The sequence below is a fragment of the Lissotriton helveticus genome, chromosome 3_1 (assembly GCF_964261635.1).
Source record: "Lissotriton helveticus chromosome 3_1, aLisHel1.1, whole genome shotgun sequence".
In the NCBI taxonomy this organism is placed as follows: Eukaryota; Metazoa; Chordata; class Amphibia; order Caudata; family Salamandridae; genus Lissotriton; species Lissotriton helveticus.
The window spans coordinates 92140530-92154620 of NC_136061.1; the positions used below are offsets into that span (position 1 = coordinate 92140530).

At 44.6% G+C, this 14091-nt stretch overlaps 1 protein-coding gene across 2 annotated transcripts in view; it reads left to right on the plus strand.

Annotated features, from left to right (window-relative positions):
• IFT20 (intraflagellar transport 20) overlaps nt 1-14091 on the plus strand; it is a 74146-nt gene that overhangs the window by 1110 nt on the left and 58945 nt on the right. For both annotated transcript variants that reach the window (XM_078679301.1, XM_078679300.1), the window contains exon 2: nt 11562-11690. In XM_078679301.1, the coding sequence (XP_078535427.1) occupies nt 11564-11690 (127 nt within the window). In that variant the 5' untranslated portion in view covers nt 11562-11563. The remainder of the gene's footprint in view (nt 1-11561; nt 11691-14091) is intronic.

Genomic DNA, 14091 nt, shown 5'->3' on the forward strand with positions numbered 1-14091 from the left:
AACAGCTAAATCAGACAATTAGTAGTTTGGGGGCATGGAGTGAATCAAGAGACATAAATCAGATATAGGTTTGTGGAAAGAGGACAAAGAATGACTGTGCAGTGGTGGGGAGGACAAGATCTGGTAAATGAGGTGGCCATTAACTTAGCAAGACAGTTGGGAGCAAATGAGTTACTGGTGGAAAAGTGCTTGTGAGAGGACAATTGGGTTGAGAGTGTTCAGTTCCTACTGCCAATTACTTATTTCAGAGGGCCTAGAGCCTGCTAAGCGCCCATCTCTGATGGACTGTGTGGTCCCCAATTGTGGCTACTTTTGCGAGTGTGTACTGGAAAAGGGCTCTGATTTGTGTGCTCCACAGCGATAGAGAGGTTTTCAGGTGAAAAATGAAATGTTGATACTTTCGCTACCACATCATTTTAAACTGAAATATTGTTAAGAGTCCACTCACACTGTGAAATTGCATCCACCACAGATGGCACAGCCTTCTCTGGACAAGCCACCAACAATTGATCACTGGTCGTCCTGGGCACCCCACAATTCCATCTTATGCCCCCAAGACTCCACACGTTACATCAGAGTTAAAGAGGCAGAGGCAGGTTACAACACATCTCCCCCTCAATCATACACTAACTAGCCAACTGTAATAATGAAAGAAAAGTTTAAGTTACAAAAATATAACAGAAAATATGACCAACAAAACTCATTGGGGTTAGAAGTCAAAGGCTATAATGTTTATGGGAGATAAACGACACATAAAAAGTTAAGAGTTTACTTACAATACTTCATTGGGTTTCATTATTGGAAAATAGAATACACCTAGAGCATAAAAGGTGCATACATGGGGATACAACTTTAAAGCATAATCCTTGAGGTAAGCTGGTAGCTTCTTGAGTTATAGGGTTTCCCATGGACAACTTGAACGCCTATCTTTGTGATGGCTTGGTTCATGACTCCCTTTTACATTGATCATGCCAGTGTTGTGATTGCATTTAGATAATATTGACATCCTCCACACCTCTCCCCCACTTTGCTTGAGTACCATGCACTTTGTTTCTCCCTTTAGAGTCCAAACTGGTCTCTTCACATAAACCATTAAGCTTACCTCACATTTATTTTGCCTCACACTATGTTTTTCATCAAAACTCCTCCTATGTGTCTCTTGATATTTCTTAATCTTATGTGATGACTGCTCTCCAACCCTTGTTACCATTTAACCATGCCACGTTTACTTTGCATCCGGCAATTCTACCTTTAAGTTTCTGGAAAGAAAAAATTCCTGTAATACTATTAGGTATATATCGCGATGTGCCCACAACGTCTCATGCTGGATTCCTCTTAATGGTACCCCGCTTTCTACTGCAGTTTGCTCACAAGCGCTCACCAAACAGTTCGGTGCATATAGTACAGTGCGATGATTCATGATTGACAAATCCTCAAATGGATTTAGAGTTACCGTCGCATGCAAAGACATGCCTCAGGAATTCTAATACATTTTGTGTCACAATAGAACTCTCACAACACGCTGAGACCTATTTAGAAGTGTAGTCCATAAGCACTAATACAAACCTCTCGCATGGTGACAATACCTTAAATGGGCCCACTATGTCTAGTGTCAGCTTGCACCATGGTTCATCAGGAACTTCCACAGTAGATAAAGAAGTTGTTCTGCCCGACCTGGATTTATCATTACCAGCACAAAGTATGCAATCTTTGACCAACTCCTCCACTTGTTTATCCACTGCCAGCCACCAGTAGAATTCTCTTGCTTTGGCTTTGGTTAGGTTCCAGCCTAGATTACCTTCATGGGAAAGATTGATGATTTTGTCTCGTAGCCCCACCGGGGAAACCAACCTCTTTCCTTTATAAAGTTCTTTACGTACAATACTCAATTCATCAAGTACATTCCAAAATACCCCTGCCCTTCAGGTACTTTACTGACGATCGGCCAACCTTTCACAAAAAATTCCAATACTTGCTTATTTGTACCATAGACTGACACCTCAGTTTCGCAATCTGGTTTGTTCAGGGCTGGTTGTTTGATCCACATCACAGAAGGCACAACAATGGAAACCACCTCTTTGTCCAAGGGCATCGTAGACAGATAGTCAGCAGGTATATTTCTTGCACCAGGCTAGTACCCCACCTTAAAATTGAACTCCATGAGTCCCTACACCCACCTTTTAATTCTGGGGGTGGTGTTTCCTACATGCCTGCATGCAAATATCTGGACTAGAGGCCTGTGATCTGTTTTTCCCGTAAATGGTTAACCATATCAAAATAATGTAAACTGGTTTATGACCTAGATGCAGGTTAATGCCTCACGCTCGATCGCTGAGTAGCATTCTTCAGCCTCCTTCAGTGAACGTAAGGCCAACGCTACAACCTTCTCCTCACCTTCAACCATTTGAGACAGTACTACACCTAATCCCTTCATGCTGGTATCTGTGGTCAAGGCCGTTTTCCTAGTCACGTCTAGGGTAGGCATCCAAGCTATTACATTCTTTACTTTGTTAGCTGCCTCCTCACAATTCTGGGGACCATGAAAACTCCACTCCTTTCTTGAGTAACAATCTCCAAGCTTGCACCACACTGGCAAAGTTACAAATACACTTTGTGTAATAGTCTGAGAGACTCAAAAATTATCTAACTTGGTCTTTGTCACCTGGTGCGGGCATCTGTGATATAACATGATATAACATTTGCCAACTCGAACCAGGGGCTAATACCATCACCTGAGATGGTGTGTCTTAGGTATGAGAGTGTTTCTACCCTAAATTTGCACATGTCCCTCTTGAGAGGGAGCCGCTGTTCCTTTAAGCTGGACAGTACCTCCTACAGTATTGCATCGTGACTAGATCTGTCTTTACCATATACCAAGATGTCGTCCTGGAAGTAGATGACCGAGCTGATCCCATTTAAAACTTCCTTCATCAACCTCTGGAAGCAACCCTAATGGCATCCTGAAAAATCTAAATGCTCTCAGAGGTGTAACAAAGGAACTTAATTCCCTGGATTCCTAATACAGCTACACTTGATGATAGGCAGCTGACGGGTCCATTACACTGAAAATGGTTGCCCCAACCAGGATTGTCAATGCCTCATTAATGTTTGATAAGGGTTGGCGGTCAGCCCAAATACATTGGGTGAGGTCTCTTAAGTCTACACACATCCTTATTTTGTTTACGTTGTCTTTAGGGCCTAAAACTAAGGGGACCAACCACCACTCTGAGGACTCTGTTTCCTCTATTACACCTAAGCGTTGTAACACTGTCTAACTCTTCTTGTAGCGGTTTCAGCATACAGGTTAGGTACTCTTCTCAAGCAAAAACAGTTAATTAGGACCAAAGGGAATTTATAAGACCAAGCTCCGATAGGTTCCCTACAAACATTTAACAACAGATGTATCAGAGGGTCTAATAGAAGAACTAAAAAGTGCGCAAAATGTCGCCTAACATGGAGACCTAGATGTCCTGAAGCATGTGTGTATCTATCTAGGGTCATCCCCGTAGTGATCAAACAAGGATGCCCATAAGTCACCACACGGAACCACCCTTCATCATTTGGGATTCCATCAAGACCACCACCAGGAGTGCCACTTGACTTTCACGGTAGGAGGGTCCAGATGTTTGGAAAGGAACCCTCCGCCGGTCAGATAGGTCTTACTGTGGTTTTGCTACTCAATTGAGAGGATCTTGGCACACTTGACAGATGGGGGACTGATGTTGCAGTGCACAAAAAAGTGTGAAGAAAATAAGATAAGAAAGGTGTTATTAAAATTGGATGGGGGTACTAACAATTTTTTTCGGGTGTTACCCACTCTTCCAATATTAAAAAGTAGTCAGTGACAGTCACTATAGTGTGGACTGTCCAGGTGTTTTATAGGGTCGACATGTTTCAGCAATTGGTGACACTATTGTCATTGCTTTCTTCAGGACCGTATCTACTAGTGGCTACTGCAAAAATGGTGATAAATGAAACCTCACCCCACCTGGCCACGGCTCCGGAAAAGGGGAAGCACCGCTCTGTCTGTCGGTACTCCTAAACTCGGCGACCAAGCCTCCCCAATCGGCTTGGACGCCGAGTTTAGGAGTACTGACGGACAGAGCGGTGCTTCCCCTTTTCCTGAGCCGTGACCAGGTGGGGTGAGGTCTTCACCTCTTACAAGTATGTATTCTCACACGACTTAGAAGAGTGAAAGAAATGATGCGAACACCTAGTGATTTCAGGTGATCTCTGTATCTGTTTTGAATTTGAGCACATTTTTGGTTTCATTTATCACCATTTTTGCAGTAGCCACTAGTAGATACGGTCCTGAAGAAAGCAATTTCCAAACATCTGGACCCTCCTACCGTGAAAGTCAAGTGGCACTCCTGGTGGTGGTCTTGATGGAATCCCAAATGATGAAGGGCAGTTCCGTGTGGTGACTGATGGGCATCCTTGTTTGATCACTACGGGGATGACCCTAGATAGATACACACATGCTTAAGGACATCTAGGTCTCCATGTTAGGCGACATTTTGCGCACTTTTTAGTCCTTCTATTAGACCCTCTGATATATCTGTTGTTAAAAAATAGGTACTCTTCTCACCTTGTGTACTACTGGTTTGGCTTTTGCTTTCAAGATGGTCTCATGCTTGAACCCTATAGCGAGTCCAAATCCTCTTTAAAAACGTCATTCCTCCACTATGTCTGAATCATTACGGATGTATGACACTAACAGAACCTGACTAGGTGATTTGGGATTTAAAGTATCCCTAGAGCTCTCTGGTGGTGCCAACCCAGGAGGTTGTCCCCCCTTTTGGCCACATACACCTTACCTATGGTCTCTCGTCCCTTCAAATTTATAGTCAAAATTGTGTAACGAACCAGCTCAATTCCTTGCCCCCTATAACCTATTGGATTGATGTCAGGTGGACATAAGGTAATAGCTTCCTTACCGAAAATGTGATCCCAATTCTTGTCACCTATCAAGGTGAATGAAGACCCTGAGTCAGCTAAGACAGGCACCATCCTATCATCAATGACAATATCGCATGTGGGCATGACTATGCTATCACCATCTATATCCCCCACTTGTTTAGCCATATAATTAGGGTTTGTCACATGTTGATTAATAAACCCGTGCAAAATGCCCTCTTTTTCCACAGTTTCTGCAATTGCCATTTTGGGCATATAAATTTGGGTATCTCGACATGTGGTTGGGCTGCCACATTTGCAACATTTGAGCTTGGCATCTTTTGTCGCTCCCAAATTTGATTTGGACTTCTGTCACTTGTACTGCCATTGGATAAGCTTCAAACTCTTTACATTCCGGTAATATTGTAGTTACTTTCGAAACACGGGGAGTGGAAACAAAAGTAGAGGTATCACACATATCTTTGACCCAGCTTGGTGTGGTCTCCATGCTCTCTACTATGTTGATGGCCTCCTTTAAGGAAAGATTTGTAGCCAGTAGCCTCCCTTGTATCTTAGTATCGTTCGTACATCACATTAGTTGGTCCCTGATGATTTAATCTGTGAGGTCAACAGAATCACATGTTTGGGCAAGGGACTTTAATGCTGCTACGTAATTCCCTACCCTTTGTCCCTTCGCCGGAACCCTCATGAAAAATGTATCTCTTTCCATAACCACATTGATGCGTTGCGCAAAGTGTGCTTACAGCATGAGCACTGACATCTCTTAAAGGTCTCTAAGCTCTCTTTTACCATTTCCGACCATCACATGATCAAAGCTTTTATGGATATTACAACCCTCTATGCCCAGATTATGGAGAAGGATTCCTTGTTTTCTGGCTGGGGAAAACATTTCCCCTCTGATCGCTATTGGGTAAGAGTCAAAAAAGGCGCTTTCAATTTTTCCATGTCAATAAAGGTTCAGCTCATTTTGACAAGAATTAAGGAGTTTGACATATGCTGCCTGCCATTCATGAAGCTCAAATTAAATTAATAAACTAATACAACAATTCAAAATAACAAATCTACAGAACAAGGCAAAATAAGAAATTAAAATTATGAATTCTCCAGTATTAAATCTTCAACTCCTGATCCTCTGTACTCTCATTATATAGGGTGTGGTGGTTGGCTGTGCTATTCTGTACAATGTTTCAACATCCAATATATTGAATGAGGCAACAAAGTCTGCCCCTTACCCCCAAATATTCCTTTATTTCAAAGTTTGCTGGTGCGCCAGGAGAAATCATCAGTTAATCAGAGCTTTAAGAGGGTGTCTCACCCGCGGCTTAGTTTGAGGAGTAAATTCGCTAGCTGCTTCACCCACATCTCAAATGCAGCTCCTTCTGACATCACAGAATGCACTGCTTTGACACGCTTTTTGCTGCGTGAGCACTTCCTGATTTACATGCTTGTGCATATCTTGCCGCCAGTGTCCACTTCAAACAATGCTGGTCACATTTCAGCCTTTCTCCAGTTGTGACGTAACCCCGTAGGTTGCACATGCATACTGCACACACGCTTGGGGCTTGTGTTCTTCACTAGAATATACGCCGCATGCCTGGAATTCCTCGTACGAGTGTCCACCTGTCTAGCGGGTCGCTTCAAATACAGTGCATCTGAATGCTTGCACTCCTAACAGCCTCTGCATGGGGTAAGGACCAAGAAAAATAATGTTACGGCTAATTGCTATAACACCAGGAACACATTATGACACCAGAACAAATTACATTGAAACTAGGCCTGTTGAGTGCCCACAACAATTCACTCCCTGCTTGTTATTCCTTTAAAATATAGACGAAGGCCAGATCCATATATGTCCTCAGTTCCTTTGCTTAAATCTGGATCCTGTTATACTGTGAGCAGGGTTCCTTGGTGGATGCACCAGCTACTCGCCAGTATGAAGGGAGCTCACACACACTGTGAATTTGTACGAGATCTCTTTATTCCATCCAGCATAGATAGCACAACCTCCTCCGGACAAGCAACCAACCAACTGATCACTGGTTGTCTGTTGTAATCAAAGGAAGATCCGACTTCAGGGTAGCTTAAGGTAGTATTTATTAAGATGGTAAGTTCAAGATAAAAGGTACAGAGAGCTTCACCAGGAGCAGCCTTCCTGCTGCTCAGCCCATACTCCAACTTCCAGACTCACTCATCCAACATTCCACAGCATCATCCCGCACCAACATTCAACACCACACTCACACTGGCTGAGCAGCAGGTACAACACTTCTGCCTTCCTCAGAGTGAACAAAAACACAATGCAATGGTCCAAGGATAAAGCACACATTTGTAAAAATAACAAGCGCAGAAATAATAGGAGGATCCATTGCAAAGACCTGAAGATGGTTAGGGGCAAACCAATAAGGATAAAAAGCAAGGAAAACACAGTACAATGGGCTTGCAAGTTAACATCAAAATGCAGCAAAGCACAGGAGAAAGTGACTAAATGCATGAATGTTAACATAAAGCAATACAATAATGAAAAATGACAATGCCCACCCATGTACTAACCATGAAGAAAACAACAAACTGGACAAGGAAAATAAGCATTTATGCAAAAAGACAATACAAACCCACATCCACTCCCTTTCCACACAAAACAAATACCTTCCACCCTTCCACTCAACACCCAACAAACCAGAAAACTACTACACCACGCACAATTAACAAACTCCAAATGCCCCAAACATACCAACTGGCCAGGCTGGAAATGAACGTGAACACACAGGGAACCAAACTGTTGTATTCTGCTTTCCTATTACCTTGTCCTTCCTTTCTTTCAGTCTTTACTTGTCTATGTCATGCCTCTGTGATGTCATACACTGTTCTGCATGTTGATGTTGATGTTGAATGATTTTTGTCAGTTATCTGGAGGCTGAGCAGGAGGATAGCTGCTCCCGGCGGGGTTTCTTACCAAATTACATTTCTACTTGAGTGCTGTGCCTGACCATCTAATCCCAAGAATAAATATACTACTTGAACATTACAACGAGGAGTCATTCATCTTTATTTTACTGAATGCAACACAAACCCCAACCGTGCAGAAGAAAACTCGCCACAGAACAACACAAACACCAGATGAGACCATCCCCCAAGCTGTAAAAGAGAAAGGAAAGGGAGGACAAGCACACAGACAATCCTCGACCACAACGCCAAAGTTGGAGGTGAAACCTAATTTACCTACCAACCACACAAATGTGGTATACACGAGTGACAAAACCAGTCAACTCAAAAACCATGACAACAGGGTGACTTTAACACACCCAATACCAGGGCTGAAACCTCAATCAACCACCAACCCCCACCCAGTCAACTCGAACACAGCGCCCACCAGGGTGACCAACCTATGTCAATGCACAACCACATAAAAGTGGTAGACACGAGTGACCCCAACACAGTCAACTCGAACATAACGCCCACAAGGGTGACAAACCTATTTTTACCCAAAGCCACAAAAATAGTGGTAGGCCAGAGAGTCTCAACACCTAAGAGCCTTCTCGTACACATACCCCCACAGTGAGAGGTACAGAAACTCCCACAACAATGACAAGGGGATAACCTAGAGCAACTTCACGTATAAAAGTCAACTCACAAACACACACTCAGTAGGAGACTCAACTAAGTCTCCCACAACCAGGTGGTAACCCAGAGTGACCCTCACAAACCACAGTCATTCGAATGAACATTTTGCAAGTAAAATTTCAAAACCAACATAAACAGTGGTATAAGGAAAAACATAAACAGTGAAGCACACCATCCAAGACATTTATATCTTTTCTGCTTGGAATACAGAACATGAAATTGGCAAACATAAACAAATTAAGGGAGGTGCCACAGTTCCGAGAGTGAGTTCCTACTCTGCACCTGCACTGAAGCGGTTACCAAACAAAAGGAAGACCTTGCATGTTGTCGCACAAAACGAGGATGGTGATAAGCTGCTGCTGAAAAAGCTTTAAAATTCCACATGTTTAATGCCCAGAATTCTTGGCTGTACAAAATTTCACTTCCAAAACTCTTAGCAGGGGCACATCGACGCCAAGCCTTGAAGGATCACCACAAACGCTGAGGAACAATATCCGACACTCTCCGGCTTCAGCCTTACCGCAATCAAAATGGTGGCATGCTGACAACATGTACACCGAGAGCGTACCGGGTGGCTCCAGGCACGCGCATGCAACAGAGTGTGGAAGCTGCAGAACACTCCACGAGCTGAAGACTGGGCTTGTGCGAAGTCAGGGCTAGGGATCGTGCTAGAGACAACAGACCGGGAGAGTCCGTTGCGGGTAGGTTACAGTTGCCAGTTAAACGTTTGAAAACATCAGGCACAGCAATTTAGGATTTTGCTAGAGAAGAAGTTACAAGTGAAGGGGTAAAAATATTTACTGGAGTTGCACCAACCACTGCACCACTAAGTCGGTCATGGAAAACAAGAAGGCAGGTTCACCTCGCAGCACCTCCCAAGTTGCCCTTCCCACAGAGAGTGAGGGAACTCCTCCACCATAACGCAGTTAGTAACACAGAAGCCGGGGACTCCTTACTAATGTTGCTCATTGACTCAGACACTGGGGACACAAGCCCCTGACACACCTCCTCTTGCTGGGGACAAGGGAAGCTCCGCAGCCCACAAACAAGGACTGCAGGGTTGCTCATACACGTCGGTCTCAGGGGCTTGTAACTCTTCTTGACAAGGACTCTCGGGACACTTGCCAGTGACACTTCCACTTGGAGCTCTGAGGACTTGTTGCTCTACCCCACACTGAGTGAGGGAACTGTTGCTCTTCACGACAGGGACACCTTCTATGTTGAAGCTCTCCAGACGCTCTTCACCACACAGGTTGAGAGAACTGCTCTATGTGAAGACACTTTCCCAAATATGTAGATGGAAAGCTTAACAAGAGTTGGCACGCCCGGGTTGGGGCTGACCGGTCTTGTGGTCACTGGTGGGGCTCAGGGCTGCCAGCTTGCTGTACATGCCAAACTTAGATACAAGAGGAGCTTCTTCAAGTTCTTCTTCTTCAGTTTCCATTTATTTTAGGCTTCATAGTTCTAGTCCATTCAGGTAGCACACGCAGGTTCTTCTTGGTAAAATTGTCGCCAAAATGTTGTAATCAAAGGAAGATCCGACTTTAGGGTAGCTTAAGGTAGTATTTATTAAGATGGTAAGTTCAAGGTAAAAGGTGCAGAGAGCACCACCAGGAGCAGCCTTCCTGTTGCTCAGCCCATACTCCAACTTCCAGACTCACTCATTCCACAGCATCATCACGCACCAACATTCCACACCACATTCACACTGGCTGAGCAGCAGGTACAACATTGTCCAGGACACCCCACAGTTCCATATGATGCCCCCAAGACTACACTTTACATCTGAATTGAAGGGACAGAGACAGGTTACAACAAATATCAAAGAGGCATATTTAACATGTCCATGATTCTTGGGTTTTAAGATGCACCTTGTGACAGCAGCAATTTTGCTCCTCACAACCGCCCGAACTGCTCTGCATTGTTTGCTCAATGTGGGATCCAAGGTGCCATGTGTGGCTCTTAAAAGGGAGCAACATACAGCATGTGCTCTTAACAGGGTGGTCATCAAAGTTTTGGTGGGCAGGCCCCTGGAATGTTTTGTACTAATAATATGATCGTAAGATAACCTGAAGCCAATCACAATATTTCATGTTACCTTGAATACAATAGGTCATGTTAGCCACATGTCCAATAGCAACGTAGAGTCTGCAAAACTACAACTAAGATAACACGTGAGCACGTTCCTCCTGATTGACTCATTTAGTAACAAGCAGCTGGACCAAAGGGTGTGTCTTTTTATCCGTAACCCTGAATTCTACAGTCAGAATACCCCTTGTGCTGGGATATATTACCTCTGTGAAGTTGGGGTGAATGGTACAAGCGCTTCATCAGGATGAGTGGTAGCCAAAGACAGTAGGTGTTAGGCTGCAGAGGGGACATTATTCCACAGGACAGGAATCTCGAGTGTCCATTAGCACACTGACAGTAGTTTCTCTATTCAAACAGAGCAGACTGGTTATTTTGTACATTTTGGCTATGCTTTAAAAACACATGGAATCCTATTTACTGATCGAGTAAGGCCGTTCAGTCCTGCGACTGTTTGCACTGCTCATAGCATTCATAAATCAATCGGGGAGGGCACTCTTGGAAGTCTGGGTTGCTATAGTAGTAAAAGCTTTAGCTCTCCTCCTCCCATGGTGCTCTGCAAATATCTCAAACCTCGTGATAACAAATCAGAAAAGGTGTTTTACTAAGCACAGTAACGATTATTGGCGTTAATTTGCAGTACGAGAGCGGCTTCCCTGTAGGAAGTGAAAGCAGATGAGAAGCCATTGAAGATTAATTTGCTATTTAGTTTCGTAGACTATAAAGCCAGGGATAGTTTTTATTTCTTCGTTGTTTAGCTATTCATCTCTTTATGCACTCCCCGGAGACATGCAGGGCATCCTGTTTACCCTTTTCTTTGGAATGGTTCAGAGTGGGACATGGATTGTGTTTGTGGGCATGTGACTGCACCAGGCCTTCTCTCTTTTAACAATGACACTTTTTCTTTTACTGCTTTTCTCTCTGCGGTGGCAAAGCTATGGCCAAAGACACCCTCGGCGATGCGGGCCTGCACTTCGATGAGTTAAATAAGCTACGAATTTTGGACCCAGAAGTCGCACAGCAAACCACGGAACTGAAGGAGGAGTGCCGAGATTTTGTGGACAGTGAGTGTTTACCTTGTATAGCTTCAGTTTATCAGAGACTCGTGTTTATTTGATTTGACTGTGTGTTGTTTGATATAGTGCCACCATATCTGCTTCTGGCCGCTTCGCAGCACTGAGTTCAGTCTTTGTTGCTGCGCAGTAAGAACGCTGCCATTCACGGGGTTGTGGAGATCTGGTTGGTTTATGACACAGTTGATTCCTAGCAGCTTGTTCAGAATGATGGTGAAGTCTCTGGTAAAGGAAGAATTGTCCTCCCTTAGTGGTGTTTGATAGAATCACCAAAAGTCTGCCTGCTGAAATGCTATGGAAATGAATTGCCCGCGATTCTCCGTGGAGTGCTCCAGTTAACAGCACCCGACTGCCTGAGAAAATAAAGGCAGGAGATTAATCCACCCAGCAGTTTTGAGGATCTAAAGCACTTCTGCGACAATAAGATATGCTAACGTAGTACCAGCCCAGGAAAGACATGCAGTGCACAGCAGAGGCTAACACTGTCCCTAACACTGAGCATTTGTGTATGTGCTTTTTATATAGGTGTTTTCTTCAGCACCAAGCAGCTTTCTATAGAGGGGGGAAACTAACCGAGCTGCGCTGTCACTAAAGACAGGCTGCACAAGAGCCAGGGGTGCCAAGTGAGCATAGATCAGTCTCACATTGTTGAAGCCGTGTATCCTTGAATGATCTGTTCCTCTCCTTTGTGTTTTTAACTTTCTGGCAACTTTTTCTTTAGTACCCAAAAGGTATTGGGGGTGGGTGCCGAACTTCCCTTTCACTGTTTTGGCTAGGTGCCACCATCTGATCCTCCCCAGCTGGCCTACCTCGTTCAAAGTCAAAGTATCCAATGTGGCAGGGCCTGTGACGAACATGCAGTCCTTCTACAGTTGTTTTCTTAATACGAGGGAGGCCAGGTTATGCTCCTTGTTAATGATAACATACCGAGTTAATTATTCACTGACCGAGGAAAAAACGTTGGGGTAATATTAGCCTATGTTAATGGTTCAGGGCAAAAAACACAATTCAGATATGTAACCCACGCTAGTGTTCATGCAATCAGAAATGGAAAGGGATATGCATTCATCTGGATCAAAGCCCAATCTGTAAAAAAAAAAGTTAGTTAGCAAATGACCCCTCTCCTTAGGCAGAGAATTACTTTGAGTTACTCCTATTAGAAAAGACAAAATTTGTGAGAAATGACCTAAGCATATTATGAGTGTCTGAAGACATAAATGTAAAGTCTGAACTGACCTGAACCAAAGTTTTTCAACACCCCAGAAAAATGTGAGTGAGGCAGGGCCGGCCTTAGGCATGTGCAAGGTGTGCACCTGCACAGGGCCGCCAAACCCCAGGGGCCGCCACGACAAGGATCGGATACATGAATCATACATATTTGTGGCGGCCCCTGGCAGGATTTGGCGGCCTCCGACCCCGGCTTCCACTTTTACTAACAGTTCCAAAGCCCTGACAGTGAGTCCTGCCAGAGCTCACTCAGACCCAGCAGTCAATAAATAATAACTTTATTATTGTCTTAAACTAAGTTTACGGAACCACCGATCGTCTTCACAAGAATGACTGTAAAACTCTTCAAAACGTGTCAGCGGCGCCAGAATTCATATCACGTTTTATTTGATATTGTACTCCATGAGAGCCTTTGTTTTTCCTACATGGTGTGTTTCTGTAGCTGTGTCCGTGCCACATATGACTCTTGTAGGATGCACTCTGAACTGAGTCTCCGCTAGGTCCCTGGGGGAGCTCTGGTTCTGGGTGGGTGTGGGATGAGTGGGTTTATAAAGGGCCACGACTGAGAGCTCTGGGCTGGCTGAAGGCAGAGCGAGTGTCTCACCGTGCCTGCCAGTGGGACACAGGTGTACAGTCTCAGACGACTTGCTCATGCAATCCTTGGCCTCTCGGCAGAGCGTGCTGAGCGATGGTTGCGTATATACATTTAAATGTAATTCTAAAGGAACGTTTGAGAAGGAGGTACAGCAAACGAAAATAAAATGCTTTATTTACAGGTGAGGAGGGAGAAGGCATGAAGAGGTCGGTCGTGGCGCACGCGTGACGTGCACAAGAGAGCAGAGCGATGAAGGGGACGGTGTCACACACAGCGAGAGTGCACAAGGCAGTGTTGTGAAGTGGGGAGTGATTGTGTGATGTCTGGACGCACTGGCACAAAACTCTGCTGCTCTGCAGGGGGCCTGCATGCGTCGAGGAACAGGACTTCAGGTCATATATTGTATGTAAGCCATGGCATGAAATGCACAGATCCAGCCTCTTGGGAAGACTTTCTAGTAACGCTTTTTTGGCCTCGGCCGTCTCACGGACACCCTCCCCCCTTTTCAGCCATCTTTAGGCACCGAGTGAGATTGCACCCAGTGGGTGAGCGGGCAGAGGCAGTGAGGGG